General features: G+C 36.5%; 1 protein-coding gene across 6 annotated transcripts in view; it reads left to right on the top strand.

Moving 5' to 3' along the window:
- The window catches only part of Tut4 (terminal uridylyl transferase 4), a 99,754-nt gene extending 83,141 nt beyond the window's left edge, over nt 1-16,613 (top strand). Inside the window, exons 25-30 of one of the 6 annotated variants that reach the window (XM_085839109.1) lie at nt 4,772-4,887; nt 6,135-6,307; nt 7,577-7,677; nt 11,657-12,104; nt 13,815-13,967; nt 15,166-16,613. In XM_085839109.1, the coding sequence (XP_085695235.1) occupies nt 4,772-4,887; nt 6,135-6,307; nt 7,577-7,677; nt 11,657-12,104; nt 13,815-13,967; nt 15,166-15,233 (1,059 nt within the window). In that variant the 3' untranslated portion in view covers nt 15,234-16,613. Of the gene's footprint in view, nt 1-4,771; nt 4,888-6,119; nt 6,308-7,576; nt 7,678-11,656; nt 12,105-13,814; nt 13,968-15,162 lie in introns of all 6 variants that reach the window. The other 5 variants (XM_021159720.3, XM_029476801.2, XM_029476800.2 and 2 more) reach the window with 5 other exon arrangements.

Raw genomic sequence — 16,613 nt, 5'->3', positions numbered from 1 at the left:
ATCAACTTACCACCACTCCTGCTTAAAATCTGCTGTAGTAGTGTACTGGATTAGACAGGAGAGACTGAGTTCTCCTTTTTCTGACTCCAGTTGCTGTTTTCACACATTGCCGTTTGGTCTCACTCAGCTTTTGCTTGCTTTCCATTGCTTAGGAGACCAGAGGAGTTTTCAGTTTTAGAGGAAGAGACTTTGAACAGGAAAAAAAAAAAACAAAACAAACAAACCAACTTGAGAATACCCATTTATTTGTCTTTAACATATGAATGTCCCTAGAAACTTGGTCAATCCAGTCTTAGAACTCTTCTTTTTGATAATAGGGTAAGAAAAGCAAAACACTTTTCCTCTTGGACATCCCCTTAATAGTAAATAATAATTATATTGGCAATAATTAAATAGGAGATTTCAAAACTCAAAAGTTTTGAAACACAAAATGATGTAGAAAAAAACATAGTAGTTTCATTAATCCATTAACTGACATAGCAGTACAATATTTAGTGACATCTTACCTGGAATTACGATAATTTTGACTATGTGCATGTTCAATAGGAAATTTATAATCGAAGGGCACAGTACAGAATACTATATAAGAGTCCTTATAATAATTTCACCGTATTAATAAAAGTTTTCTAATTTTTTTATAGTTCAGTGCATTGCAACTAGTTATATAGATAGAAAAATCTCTAGTTTTGTCTTTTATTTAGCATGTAAACTAAATGTTATTTTGATACTCATAAAGAAGAGTCTAATGTAGGCAAAACACCCATAAGCATGAAAGAAAAGTAAATCTTAGAAAGAGGGGTCTATGAGCTTATTAATCCTTTTAAAATCTTTTTATTCTATTTTAATTTTTAGTATATGGTATTTCTTAACTTACTGTCATTTATTTTCTTTTGGGTGTTTGTCTTTATTATGTCAGTATTATAACTTACAGGAACTATTCACTTTCATGCTTACACTTAACATCTTTTTTACCAACAGATATGTTGTATACTTGTAAGATTGCCCAGAAAGATAAATATGCTGCATTTGGTGGCTCACTGGTTTAATTTCAGCCCTTGGAAAGTGGAGGCAGGGGGATCAAGGTCAGCTGGTGAACATGAGGCCAGCATAGGCTTTATCATGAGACCCTATCTCAGAAACCCACCCCCTTATATTTTCTACTCTTATCTTCTCATTCCCACTTTATTTTTCTACCATTTGGTTCTCTAATATATAGTAATCTAGTTCTCCTTATCCATCTTATGTCTCCATTTTCTTTTTCCTTTTGAACTTGTCCTTTTTGTTTCATACTTTTCCTTACGATATAGTGCCGACTATCCTGTGGTATTCATATATGTTCAACCTTGTGCATTAGACAATTTCTAATGTTTAGTATAATTATAGATTAATACTTGCCACCCTCAGCTGGACTTTCAGTAAAATTTGATAGTCTTATTATATCTTTAGTTACTTGTAATCTCTCATCCTATAAAATTTGTTTTAAAGGGTTGGAGAGAAGATGCAATAGTTATTAATAACTCCTGTAGATGAACTGACTTCAGTTTCCAGTACCCACATCAGCTCACAACTGTCTGTAACTACAGCTCTAGGGCTCTGGCCTCCATGGGCACCAGGCAGCATACATATGGTGTGCACACATCACACATACATGCAGATACTCACATAAAGAAATAGTTAAGTTTTTTGAAAATGTTTTATGTCTTGTTTTAATCAAATTTCACTAAGTTAGAGGAGAAGGGGAGGGAGCCCCCACCCCACTCTGCCTCTTATCAACCTACTCTGGCACATGAAGCCTCGTCAGGACTAAGTGCATCCTCCTTCCCCACTGAGGCCAAACAAGGTCGCGCACCTAGGAGAAAGGGATCCATATGCAGGCAACAGGGTCCAGGCCAGAGGCACACCACCCAAATTGTTGGTGACCCACTTTATTTTGTTTTCCTTTTTTTTTCCTTCTTGTTAGAGATGGATTACAGATGAATATTTGCCATGGATCTTGATATAAAACACTATCTTTTTAACCTCAAGTAAATTACTTTCTCTACACACACACTCATAAAATTACATTCTTCTTAATCAGTAAATTGCATATTTTGACTTTCTTAAATATATAAATTTTTGCAAATATTTGCTTTTTCATTACACAGATTCTTGAATTACATTTCATGTTTGCCTATCACCTAAATGTCTTAAAGTAATTATATTCATAATATTTCAAATCTCAAAACTAGGTCACTAGTGGTGAGGTAATACAACATGAATTGGAGATCATTTAGGAGTAGAATGGCCACTGCCAGATGATTAATTAGCCATGATAGATAAAGAATAACAGTCTGGATGATGCCTGTTTCTGCCTTAAGCAACTGGAAAAATGATAAAGGAATTTTTTTTTTGCTGTTTTTGTTTGTTTATTTGTTGTTCAGTGTTTTGTAGAAAATAGAATTATAATTATACATAGTGATACATACCTGTAGTCCATGGATGTCAGTCTTACAGGGCCTCTGTCGTTCGGTTTCTTAAGTCTGCCTGAGTTTATTTCTGTGTCCATTCTAAGCATGTTTGCTGTAATACTTTAATGCTTGGGCTTCTTTATTCATTTTCTAGACTCTCTGCCATTTGGCTGCCTGCTTGCATGTTACCATGCTAGCTTAAACATTCTTGTTGAGGTATAATTCTGATAAAGTATAATTCAGAGCTTTTCACTATGCTGAATATTTGGCAATTATATCAACAAAATGTATATTACTTTTATTTCTGAGTTCTTTTTTTAAAGATATATTTTGCACTTTAATTATTTGGATGCATGCTGATTGAGTATCTGTGTCCTTGGAGAACAGCTACATTAATCCACTTGTAGCTGGAGATACAGACAGTTGTGAGCTGCTTCATGTAGGTACTTGAGATTGAAATTTGGTCTTCTGTAAGAGCAGTAATTGCTCCTAATTACAGGGTCATCTCTCTAGTTGTTCCTCCCCTACCTCATTCACATACACATTCCTCCTCTTCCTCCTCTTCTTTAAGAAGAGGAAGCAAAGGTTCATTATGGAAAGGAAGAAAGAACTCCCGAGCATAGGACAGGCTTCAAGAGAGTTCCTCTTTCTTATTCTTAATCCATTAGTCTTCTTTTTTTAGTTTTCTCTTTTTGTTCAGTTAGAATCATGCAATATGTGATCTTTTTGGTCCTGGTTTCTTTTACTAAACATAATTTTATGTTTCCTACATGTTGTAGCCTGTGTCAATACTTTATTTCTTCTTAAGGCTGAATAATGTTCCACTATATAAATATACTATATTAATCATCCATTTGTTAGTTGTTTAATTGGGTTGCTTCTGTGCTGTAGCTGTTATGAGCAGTGTTTTTATGAATATATGGGTAATTTTTTTCATGACTATGTTTTCATTAAACTACTCCAAGAAGTAGAATTACTGGCTTCGTTGATTATTCATATGCTTGTGTATGTTTAACTTAGCTTTGCTATTTTACAGTCATACCAGAAATATGTATGGTTTTCAGTTTTTCTACACTGACCATTGTTTTATATTCAATTATTTTTATTACCAACTTATTTTGGTATCTCTTACTTTTATTCTATGTTTCCCAAGGTTTTATCATCAACAAATTTGCTTTCCTGGCTTCCAGGAGTATAGCTATTCTTAGGATAGACTAGTGTTTCTGAAAAACCAAGCATTGACAAGGTTCAGCAAGGGCTAGGCAAAAAGAGAAATGAACTTAGTATGGAGGCTTGAAAAATGTTTTCTAGCCTTCTCAGGTACATTCCACGATATATATATGTATATGTATATATACACACACACACATATTATCACATATTCTTTAAAGGCTATTTGCAGAGGTAAAGAGATGGCCCTGTCATTAAGAGCACTTTATAAATCAGTTCCTAGCACCACATGTCACTCCAGCTTCAGCAGACTTGATGCCCTCCTCTTGCCTCCTGGGCTCCTGCATGTACATGGTCCATGTAACCTCATGGTCAGATAACCATACACATTTTTTTTTAATTGCAAATCTAATTAAGCGAGATGATTTCTTTATATAAAGTCACTTGGAAAGGAGAGCAATTCCTTTTGTTTTTATGGGTTGGGGTGGTGGCCGGGGATTTTTGTTTTTGTTTTTTTGAACCAGGGTTTTTCTGTGTAATAGAGCTTTGAATTGGCTGGACTAGAAATTCTTTGTAGGAGTAGCGTGGTTTAACAAAAAGCATGAGCTTTGTAATCATTAAAGAGAAAACTTTAAATATTTCATATGAAACCTAGCCAATTTCATTACCATGTGCAAATGATTTAAATCTCTGAGGTGCAGTTTCTTTTTCCATAAATTGTAGTTGAAAATAACATTTACTTTATTGAGGTTCCACTTATCTGTAGCCTCTTTGCATTGTACTGTATACTGTGGTGGATACAAAGTATTAGTTCTGTTACCACCTATGACTTTATAATAATTCTAATTTTTTAAATCAATTAATTATTTTTGTTTTAAGCCAAGGTTTCTCTTTGTATGTCAGGCTTTCCTAGAACTTTCTCTGTTGACCAGGCTGGCCTCAAACTTAAGAGATCTACCTGCCTTTGTCTTCCAAGTGATAGGTAAAGATGTGTGCCACCACCACCTGACATAATTCTAAATTTTATTTATTTTTTTGCCCAAAATTTCAATTACAGTGAAGTATTTGTTAATGTTGGGACTTTTTTTTCATATTGATCTTTGTATTTTGAACATTTTACATTTTTTAATAATAAAATTGTATTATTTCTATAGGAGTACTTCTTTGATTCAAGAGTATTAACTGATGGAGAGTTGGCTCCTAATGATCGTTGTTGCCGTGTGTGTGGAAAAATAGGTCACTACATGAAAGACTGTCCCAAAAGGAAAAGGTTGGCAAATCATTTTCTATTAACATTATAGGGAAAGTATATGTGAGACTAACTTGTATTTATAATTTTATTCAACAATGTCTTAAGTACAAAAGTTTATTTTTTTTTTAAGTTCAAGGTTTTTAATTGGCTCGTAAGTAAATAAATGTTCATCTGAGAGGATTTTTTTTTTTTTTTGAGACAGGGTTTCTCTGTATAGCCCTGGCTGTCCTGGAACTCACTTTGTAGACCAGGCTGGCCTCGAACTCAGAAATCGGCCTGCCTTTGCCTCCCGAGTGCTGGGAATTTTTGTTAATGATACTCTTATATCATTTGCTTATTCACTCAGTTTTTTTTAAATAGAAATGTTTATTGAAACATGCTATGTGTTTGGAACTGCTATGAGCAAGAAAAAAAGGACTTCCTAGTTACGCAAGTTCATAAGTACAGTAAACTGAATCCTAGAGCTACATGTTGGGCTGTATCTGTATATGATGTGAACTGAGAAACACATGTCCTCTATACCACCTCGAGATATATCTGCTGGTCTGGACATGGTGGCACACACCTTTAATCCCAGCACTTGGGAGGCAGAGGCAGAGGCGCAGAGAGGCAGAGAGGCAGAGGCAGGGAAATCTGTGTGAATTACAGACTTATGTAATAGGAAGATCCTGTCTCAGAACAGCAGCAGCAACAACAAATCTAAAACAAAAAAACAAGAATAATAACAAAAGAAAAGATATGTATGTGATTCATGCATTTGGAAGTTATTAAACAAAATAAGCTTTATCTTCTACCACTTTAGTTATTAAATTTAGGCAAGGTGCTTATTTTCTCTAAACCGCTGGTCTTTAAAGTAGCAATAAGTATCAATCTCTAAAGATCTTAGAAGTTTAAAACTTGAGATTAAACTTTTTTCAAGTGGCTGAGGATGGTGGAAACCCCTTTAATCCCAGTACTTGAAAGGTAGAGTCAGGAAGAAGATCTTTGACTTGGAGGCTGGTGGATTCTACATAGCAAGCTGTATAGTGAGAGCGTTTCTCAAAATTTAAATAAATAAACAAATAATGTCATAAAACGACTATGATACTTAATTTTTGTTATATGACTTAGGTATGCTATAAATAGAAGTAGCTTTCTTTAAAAAAATAACAGCATAGAGTTGTGTATGTTAGTCCGTTTTTCATTATATATGGTTTAGTTTTTGTGAATCATCCGTTTGTAAGTTCCTGGCTCCACATTATTGGTATCAGCAGTTTACTGTTTAGACTAAAGAAGAAAGACAGTGAAGAAGAGAAGGAAGGGAATGAAGAAGAAAAAGACTCCCGAGACCTCCTTGACTCCCGAGACCTTAGGTGTTTCATATGTGGAGATGCTGGACATGTTCGCCGCGAATGCCCAGAGGTCAAGATGGCCCGCCAGAGGAATAGTAGTGTGGCAGGTAAGAAAAGATAAAAACAATAGTTGCAAATGTTAATTTGCTTGTTGTTAAAGATCAAACCAAGGACGTTGTACACACTAAACACATGGTTTACTACTGAGCTACAGCCATAGTACTAGTATGCTTCATTTTGGGGACACTTTTGCTATATAATGCAAACTGACCTCAAATTTGTGGTCTTCCTGCATCAGCTTCCCTGGAATTACAGATATATAATATCTGGCTTTAGGTATTAATTTTAAAATGATCTGGGCTAGGGATTTAGTTCAATAAGAATACAAATCTTCATGTACAAGGCTCTACAACGATGCTCTACAGTTTCAAATTAAAAAAAATTTCAGAAAAAAGAAAAAAACAATTTATATGAAAGATTGGACAGTATCTTTTAAGCCCACTATCCCTGAGAAATACTCAGCTGGCATAGGACATATAACAAAACTGTGTTTCGAAAACCAGGTGGTTCAGAGCCTGGAGAGATGGCTCAGCTGCTGCTCATTGCTATTCTGTGAGACGACCTAGATAGGGAATGGACAGCTGCCTACAACTTCAGCTGCAGGAGATACTAGTGTTGCCTTCTTGCCTTCATGCATTTGGTGTATAAGCATGTGGGCAAAACATTAATACATATGAAATAGATTATAATAAAAATAAAAATTTAAAAACAAAAACCAAGGGGAAGAGGATACAGGTCAATGGTAGAGTCCATATGCAATGCCTGGCTTTAATCTCAGCATGTGGTTGGGCTAGGGAGCAGTGGTACATATCTTTCTCTAAAATAATCACCGTGCAAAAGTTTGCTTTAGTCTGCTCTTCTGAGAAATCTATATCTATTGCTTATGTGTGTACTACTGTACTTTCTGTAATCAATGCCAGCCTTATTTTAAAAAGTATAGCTAGATAAAATTTATAGACAATTAATTGCTAAGACACTGGAATTTAGGCTTTGTAGCTCAGTGTAGGGGACTTGCCTTACTTAGGAAATCCTGTGTTCAACCCACAGTACCACAGAAATTAATGCCATTAAAATCAATATTCTTTAATTTTGATTTCTGTTTATTTATTGCTGTTACTATCCTGCGAAGTTTGTTTGTTTGAGACAGTCTCATACTCTACCCAGTGCTGGCATGGAACTCATTGGACAAGGCAGGTCTTGAATTCACAGAAATCTCTCCCTTAGTGCTTCACACATTGAGATAGTAGATGTGAAACAACGTGCCTGCCTGCTTTTTCTGTATCTTGATTTTTTTTTCCTGTGATGTCTTCTCTCAGCAGCCCAGCTGGTCCGTAACCTTGTAAATGCTCAGCAGGTGGCTGGTTCAGCGCAGCAACAGAGTGACCAGTCCATAAGGACTAGACAGTCTTCAGAATGTGTAAGTGCTCTGCCGAGGAATGAGTTCGACAGGAAGAGAACACAGTTTTCTTTTCCTGTTGCTATAATAAAATATGCCATCAAAATCAACCTAAGGGAGAAAGAATTTATATTAGTTCCCTGTTTGTCAAGGCAGTAGGAGCTTGAAGCAGCTGTCACATCACATCCAAAGAAAGGAACTAGAAAGGGATGAATGCACACTCATCATCCTCTTCACATTTTCTACAGTCCAGAGTCCTGGCCAAGAAAAGGATACCAATTCAGTAGGCTTGCCGAGAAAGAGACCCGTCTCTCCCAGAGTCTTAGACTCTGCCAAGTTGACAGTTGTCTTAGGGTTTTATTGCTGTCAGAAGACACCATGATCATGGCATGTGGGCAGACATTGTGCTGGAGAAGGCATTGAGAGTTCTACATCTTGATCTGCAGGCAGCAGAAGGAAACTGCCATGTTAGGCTTAGCTTGAACATATGAGACCTCAGAGACCACCCCACAGAGACATTCTTTCTCCAGCAAGGCCTTATCTCCTAATAATGCCACTCCCTATGGGCCAAGCATTCACACACATGAGGTTATGGGGCCATTTCTATTTAACCTCCCACAACAGTTAACACCAGCCATCCACCATGCGTAAAATTGAAGATCACATGATAATTTGCAGAGTTGTCCTTGCTAGGCCCATAAAGTAACATGTGTGTTCCTATTAATATTAATGTTATAGCTGCTTACTTTACATGGGCCTGCTTTCTCATTTTCATAATAACATAACTAATATATAGGGTTAGGTATTAACTTTGCATAGTAGTAAAGTATTACTGTTACTAAAATAGACAATGTTGAAATGTTCTTTTTCACTTTTCATACTCTTTCATTTGTTGCTGAACCTAGTTTGCTAGCATAAATTCCGTTTTATTTTCCTCTTTTAGAGACTACTAATGACTAAATGTAGGAAAGGAAACTAGTTTTTTATGTATAGTGCTAAAAAAGATAAAATTACACCACTGTTATATGTTTTGTTGATTTTTTTTTACTAAAAGAGGGGTTGGGAGCTGGGGATAGTGATAGAAATGCCTGGAAGATTAACATCTTGAGTTATAAGCCAACCTGATCCAGGTACCAAGACCCTGTCTCAGAAAGGGGGATTAATATATCTACTAAAGTGTAAGACTATTCATTTATTGCAATACTCAGTGTATGCTCTTTAGTAGCTTTATTTTTTCAGAACATTTCTTTGAATTTGAATTTTTCTACTGTTTTCAGATTTCTTTGTACCTATAGGGTGTTATTCAAGATTGTCTTTGGAACAGAATTGATAGAATAAATACGAGTGTGTGTGTGTGTGTGTGTGTGTGTGTGTTAAGAGTGGCTTACAGCCTGTGGTCTGCTTAATCCAGTAATGGCTTAATGGCTTTCTCCTGACAGAAAGGCCAAGGATCTGGTAGTTGTTGAGTCCTTGGGACTAGATGTCTCCGCAGCCTCGCTCTGGTGCTAGAGCTCCAAGAAGGTCCTATAGAGCAGCCAGTTTTCAATTCATGTTTGAATTTCAAAGATGTAGATTCTAGCTAGCACTATAAAAGAAATGGTTCAGTATCTATAGTTACTGAGGGCAGTAGGGCAAGCAGAAAAAAAATCTCTCGAGCGTGTGCCTGTCTGCTTGGGTTTTAGTTACTTTCTAATGTAGTCAAGTTGACAACCAACGTTGGCTATAACATAGTCATTGTTGTGGTTTGTAATCATGTTGTGAAGCCAGGGTCTTTAGGGTAGTAGCTTCATAGTCCTTTACTTGTCTGTACTTAACTTCTTTCTCCCTTTCTCTCTTTTTTTCTTTCTCCCTCCAATCTCATGCCCTGGCTGTCCTAGAGCTTACAGTGTAGACTAGGTTGGCCTAGAGCTCCACCTCTTCCTCCTGAGTGCTGAGATGGAAAGTGTATGGCACCATGTCCAGACTAGCAAATAACTTGTGTGTATATTCTTTTTTTTTGTTTTTGTTTTTGTTTTTCAAGACAGGGTTTCTCTGTAGCCCTGGCTGTCCTGGAACTCACTTTGTAGATCAGGCTGGCCTTGAACTCAGAACCTGCCTCTGCCTCCTGAGTGCTGGGATTAAAGGTGTGTGCCACCTTGCCCAGCTTTGTGTATATTCTTATTCCCCTCACATGTGGATATCTATTGAATGAGAATAAAACTTGCAAAAGAGCAGAGTACCAAATGAGAAATCAGACTTTATCACACCCTTTTCATTAGTTCCATCAATGTTTTCTTTAAAAAGATTTTCATTATTATTAAATCAGAAAAATTATCAATTGCAAGTTGATTATATTTCTGGTGTGGTTTAAATTTTCAGTGGTTTTGTACTGCTTTTGTGTAGGTTGCATAAATGATATGATATATAAAACACAGGAGCCCTCATTTCCTTCTGTTTTTGTTTGCTTTTTCTATAATGGAGAGAAGAACTGGGTGGCCTTGAATCCTGAAGCTGGCAGGCATACCTACTGATCATTGTATAATTTTTGTTTTCATGACTTACTTTCTATTTTATGTGTATTGGTGTTTTGCCTGCATGTATATCTGTGTAAGGATATCAGAATCCCTGGAACCAGAGTTACTGACAATTGTGAGCCGTCATGTGGTTGCTGAGAATTAAACGTAAGTCCTCTGGAAGAGCAACCGTGCCATCTCTCCAGCTCTTTGTTTCTTATTTGAGACAGAGTTTCTCTGGGTAGCCCTGATCTGTAGATCAGATTGGCATCCAACTAACCAAGATCCACCTGCCTGCCTCCTGGCTTTATTTCTGTTTAGTTTTTTAAGCTTCAGATAGGTTATTCCCTTAGCTGTGTACTTCACTATTTAACTTCTCTTAATTCTCTTAATTTCAGTTACCTTAAACAGTTAAGTGTTTTCATGCCCATTTTCTTAGTTAGGGTTTTACAGCTGTGAAGAGACACTTTGACTATAGCCACTCTTACAAAGGAAACATTTAATTAGAGCTGGCTTATATTTTCACAAGGTCAGGCCATTATCAGCCTGGCAGGAAGCATGGCAGCATCCAGGCAGGCAGACATAGTCTGCAGAGCACAAGCATAGAAACCCTCAAAGCCTACCTCCACAGTGGTAAACTTTGTTTAACAAGGCCACATGCATGCCAATAAGGTTGCACCTAATAGTGCCACTCTCTTTGGGCAGGCATCAAAACAAATGAATCTATGGGGGCCAAACCTCTTCAAAACCACACTCATAGACCTTCAGACATGACACTTCTGCTGTTAAATATTCTTTCCTTTTCTATATCTTCTTATTTTTACCAGATTTGCTTCTGTTTGCTCTTTAATCTCAGTTTAAAAGTTATTAGTCCTTGATCTCTACATTTCTTCAAAAGTGGAAGTTAGGTGTTTCTGTTTATCATTGTATACTATAAACGCCACTTTTTGTGTAGAGAGGATTAGTCCCAATAAGTAGCCCAGTTGTACAGCTTTATTTTCCTGCCTGCTCAGACCACAGACATAATACACTACTGTGCCTGCCTGTCTAATTATACAGTCTTTATCATAGTAAGAATTGTTATACTTAATTATAATTACTTGTGTAATTTTTTTCTGCTCCCTGATTTCTGTGTTCATGAAGGCATAGATTCTCAGTACCTAGTGATAATGCCTAGTATACACAGTTGTTAGTATACACAGTTGTTGAGTGGCTGAATGAAAGTGGCTGGGAGTAATTTATGTGTTAGTTTCTAGTTTACAAAGGAGATATATGTTGTTTATGATGCTGGGTTCTCTTTTTTTCTTGAACAACAAAAAGGCTTATGAATCATTACTCATATGAGAGAATTTAAGCACCTTAGGGAAATTTTTACCTTCACGTAAAAGTAGATTTTATTATTTGTTGCCATATACACAATGTAGTTCTGTTTCTGATGCTCTAATGAAATAACTATTATATTTTTAAAATCTTAGTTTTTAAAATTATCTTTCTTTTTTTTCCTGCAGTCTGATTCACCATCTTATTCTCCTCAGCCTCAGCCTTTTCCACAGAATTCTCCCCAACCCTCTGCTCTTCCCCCACCTCCATCCCAGCCAGGATCCCAGCCTAAGCTTGGCCCACCGCAGCAGGGAGGCCAGCCCCCTCATCAGGTTCAGATGCCCTTGTATAACTTCCCTCAGTCACCTCCAGCTCACTATTCACCCATGCACAGTATGGGGTTACTGCCAATGCACCCCCTCCAGATCCCTGCCCCATCGTGGCCCATCCATGGCCCGATGCTACACTCTGCACCTGGCAGTACCCCCAGCAATATTGGCTTGAATGATCCCAGCATCATCTTTGCACAGCCTGCTGCCAGGCCGATGGCAATTCCTAGCCCTTCTCATGATGGACACTGGCCTCGTACCGTGGCTCCCAATTCCCTGGTGAACAATGGTGCAGTGGGTAATTCGGGTAATTTCTCTTTTATTCTTTCATATTTGGTTGTGGAAAGGTTGGGTGGTTAGTATTTGTTGTTGATCATGGAGTAACAATGAGAAGGAAGGAAGATAATCTGTATTTATGAAGATAGAATATAATCATCAACAAACAATAATCATTTCAAGATATATTTTGTTGTTATGTCTCCCTTTTCATTTCTGATTTTATTAATTTGGGTACTATGAGCCCTCTGGTTAGTCTGTCTAAAGATTTATCTATCTTGTTGATTTTTCTCAAAGAACCAGCTCCTGGTTTTGTTGATTCCTTTTTTTTTTTTTTTTATTAATTTTTTTTTTTAATTTGGTTTGTTGATTCTTTGTATAGTTCTTTTTGTTTCTATTTGGTTGCTTTCAGCCCTGAGTTTGATTATTTCCTGCCATCTACTCCTCCTGGGTGTTTTTGCTTCTTTTTGTTCTAGAGCTTTCAGGTGTGCTGTCAAGCTGCTAGTGTTAAGCTCTCTTAAGTTTCTTCTTGAAGGCCCTTAGAGCCATGAGTTTCCCTCTTACCACTGATTCCATTGTGTCCCAGAAGTTTTGGTATGATTTGTCCTCATTTTCATTAAATTCTAAAAAGCCTTTAATTTCTTTATTTCTTCTTTGATCAAGTTTTCATTGAGTTATCATTGACTAAGGTTTGTCTTAAATACCAACAAAAACAACGGAAAGCACATATATGCATGGAAGCTGCTAAACTTTTTAAATCATCATTTACAGCTGAGGTTCCAAAAAGAGATATAGTAATTTTCAGAACAGATTTGAAGCTATATATGTTTGGTTACAGATCGCAAGTTTTCAACCATAGTACCTCAACCTTTTTTTGTACAAGCTTATTTTGTAATAGGATTCTGGCTTATGTTAACATAAGGGTAAAAATCTGAAGTCTTTTTTTTTTTTAAAGACTTATTTATTTATTATATGTAAGTACACTGTAGCTGTCTTCAGACACTCCAGGAGAGGGCACCAGATCTCGTTACAGATGGTTGTGAGCCACCATGTGGTTGCTGGGATTTGAACTCTGGACCTTCGGAAGAGCAGTCGGGTGCTCTTACCCACTGAGCCATCTCACCAGCCCCCAAAATCAGAAGTCTTATAGGATGATATATTAAAATTCTCTGAAATGTATATCATCACCTACCTGACCATGTCTTCATCCTCCTGCTGATTCATCATTGTTTGTGCCTGTTGGTATGTTTTTGTTTTTTGAGTCAGAGTCTCTGTGTAGCCCTGACTGTCCTGGATTCATTGTGTAGCCCAGGATGGCCTTAATCCACCTGCCTCTGGCTCAAGTGCTAGAATTAAGTGTGTTTGCTACAATGCTCAGCTTTGACATTTCTTCTTTGGTCTTTTTCTGTGAAGCTGATTCTTTTGTGGTCCCAGACTTTGAGTGCTTTCTTGTTGTCAAGACTTTTATCATTCTCATCCTTCTCTAAAATGCTCATCTTATCACTTCTGTCTGTCCTTTACAATCTGGCTAGCCACTATAAGGAAACTGGTATAGCAGATATATCATTGTATATAACATATATATAAATACTTTGAATAAATAAATGCTTGATTCTTTAAGAGAAATTTGGTATCTGGACTTAGCATAATACACAGTTACTTAGTATATCTCTACTATAAAGTAATATTTGAGTTACTATTTTAAAATGCGTTTGTTTGTTTGTTTTCTGTTGAAATGCAGAGCCACGCTTTCGAGGACTAAATCCTCCAATTCCATGGGAACATGCACCACGCCATTTCCCCCTTGTCCCAGCTTCGTGGCCTTATGGTTTGCATCAAAACTTCATGCATCAGGGAAATCCAAGATTTCAGCCAAAACCCTTCTATGCTCAAGGTACTAACTAGTGCTTTTGACACAGTCAGACTGGGTGGGTTTTCTTCTGAGCTGGGAATCTCAGTGGAGGCCATGATTTAGGAATAACATCCATGCATTCAATAAACATCTATTGAGACAGCATACTGGATGCCAGACTATATTCACTACTCGTTACTTAAATACTAGGTAAAGCACGGTGTCCATACTTAATGCATATTTTAATAAGAGAGCAAAGCCTGTAAAAACAGCCAAAAACCGTTTTGAAGCGTAAGGTAACAGAATTCTAGTTTTCTACCTCGGTAGGTCTTAAGTATCATGGATTGCATCTGAATTTCATCTTGTAAGAGTTATTTATGACCCTAGAATTTAGAAAGAAGGAAGGTGTCCTTAGTTAAGGGAATACATGTAAAATGTCAATGAGTTTTTTTCTGACATAAAAAAAGAAAAACTAACACTAGAGAAAGGAGGTGGATATGAAAGATTTGTAAATGGTAATGCTAGATAGGGAAGGTGGGCTGAAAATCCTGTAAGGAGCCTGAATTTAATTTAGGAAAGTGATAGTAAAAATAGTGCAAGAATGACACTAGGACCAATTAGATTCATTTACTGCTAATAGCTGTGACTGAGTAATAAAGATTATAGACCATACATTTTAAGGGCTAAGACCATTTTATCTAAGTTCTTACTTCAAAATTATCAGTCTTAAGAGGGAGTAGCCTCCCTCCTGATCTGTGAGGTGCTGGACACTTGGAGAGTATGAAGCATTAGAAAATATATATTTACATTCTCACGCATAACAAAAATAAAACTACAGTTATGAAGTAGCAATGAAAACAACATGGTTGGGGTCACCACAACATGAGGAACTGTATTAAATGGTCCCAGCAGTTGGAAGGCTGAGAACTGCTGGTATGGAATGGATGGCAGGACCCTGACCTCGGTGGGTTTATCTCTTGAGCAGAGATCTAAAGCTGAAGAAGTCCTGTCAGCTATAAAAGAATTTGCAGTTTTCCTACATGTGAGATTCTTTCCCTTGTTTCTTGCCCTTTTTTGTTTCCTGTCTTCATACACCTATATTTGTTTCTCCTCCAAATGTTTTGTTATTATGTGGATTTTTTAAAACACCGTATAACTAGCTAACAAATTTATTTTAAGGGGGGAGTTGAGGTAAGTAGACACAAATCCTTCACTCTGCTATCTGTATTGTCTCCAGCAGACAGATGTGCCACGCGTCGCTGTAGAGAGCGTTGTCCCCACCCACCACGAGGAAACGTGTCGGAGTAATGCCAGCCCACAGCAACCAGCCAATCCTGCTGTCTCAAGGGTATCCGTACCTCAGTGTCAGTTACACTCAGCAGAAAAAGTGACATTAAGGAAAGCAAAACAAATCAGGTTCTGATTTAAAATTTTAACACATGTTTAGATAGCTTATTTAAATTCTAAGACTGTTTTTAAACACTGTATTATTTGTATATAAATATGAACTATAGTTTTTACTGGTATCACTAAATTGAGTGATACAAATTTCATCTATTTTATTACCCTATTTTTAAGGGAATTTTATGTTTTGTTTAACCTTGATGAATTGTATAAAGAGAGAATTTAAAAAATTACATTCTTTATTTTCTATTAGCTGTATTCATACTTTGGTTGCTTCAGACTTTATATATATTGTTCTTAAGGATTAGGAAAGGATTTCATGTGTTTTAAATTTGTCACTTCTATTCTTTACTGAACCTTGTAGTGCCAAAAACTTTTTAAAAGGTCAAAAAAAAAATAAAATTACAACATAAAGATTCTGAAATTTTTTTCCTTTACAAAATACTTGTATATTGAATATATTCAAATTTGAATGGAAAGTTGCTTTTGTCTGTATTTGAAGTTCTATTTTAAGTTAATAAATCTTTTTGACAAGAGTCAAATTTGGTTAATTCATCTGGTGTAGATGTTAGAAATACATTTGTAGTAATTGAAAGAATTTGCTCTCAGTGACTGTTCCAAATCAGACTTAGTTTTAGAGATTCAAAGATCTTTTCCCCATTTTTCTGGATTTTCACAACCACTGTATAAAGGTGATAGAAGCAAATGCTGTGTCCATTGAAAATGAAGACTGAAGAGCAGAGCAGTGGAGTGAATTCCAAAGGTAGCAGTTTAACTCAAAATAGATCCTTCAAGGGTTGTAGTTGATTTAGAGAGAGCTTTCCCAATGTGCAAGACACTGGGTTCAATCTGTAGCAGTGCCTTTCCTCCAGCCTACATCTCCAAAAAAAAATTTTTTTAAAGGAAAGTTTACCAAATAAAAGTAGAGGAAAAATAATTCTTTAGTTAAGAGCAGCTAGTATGTGCTATTCATAGTTCTGTACTGCTACCTGGAAAGATGCTTGCCAGTGATGGTGATTGTCTATCAATGCTTGTGATCAGTCATGAGCCCCTTAGTTGCTGGGATGTATTTCAAGAAATACATCATAGGGCAATGTCAACATTGTTTAAACATCAGAGTTTGCTTAAATTTAAATGATACTGTTATTAAGTTTATTTGGCTTCACATTACAATTGACAGATAAATAAACATGAGATGTGTGCGTATGAATGCTGGTGGAACATAGACTTTTTTTTTAACTTCCTTTGACCATGTTATTTTTGTCTCTAGTCCTTTAATTAGAT

This window comes from Mus caroli, unplaced genomic scaffold (assembly GCF_978045245.1).
Source record: "Mus caroli unplaced genomic scaffold, Mus_caroli_1 scaffold_6, whole genome shotgun sequence".
NCBI lineage: Eukaryota > Metazoa > Chordata > Mammalia > Rodentia > Muridae > Mus > Mus caroli.
Note: the sequence above shows the minus strand (reverse complement) of the source record. Positions and strands in the feature narration are given on the sequence as shown.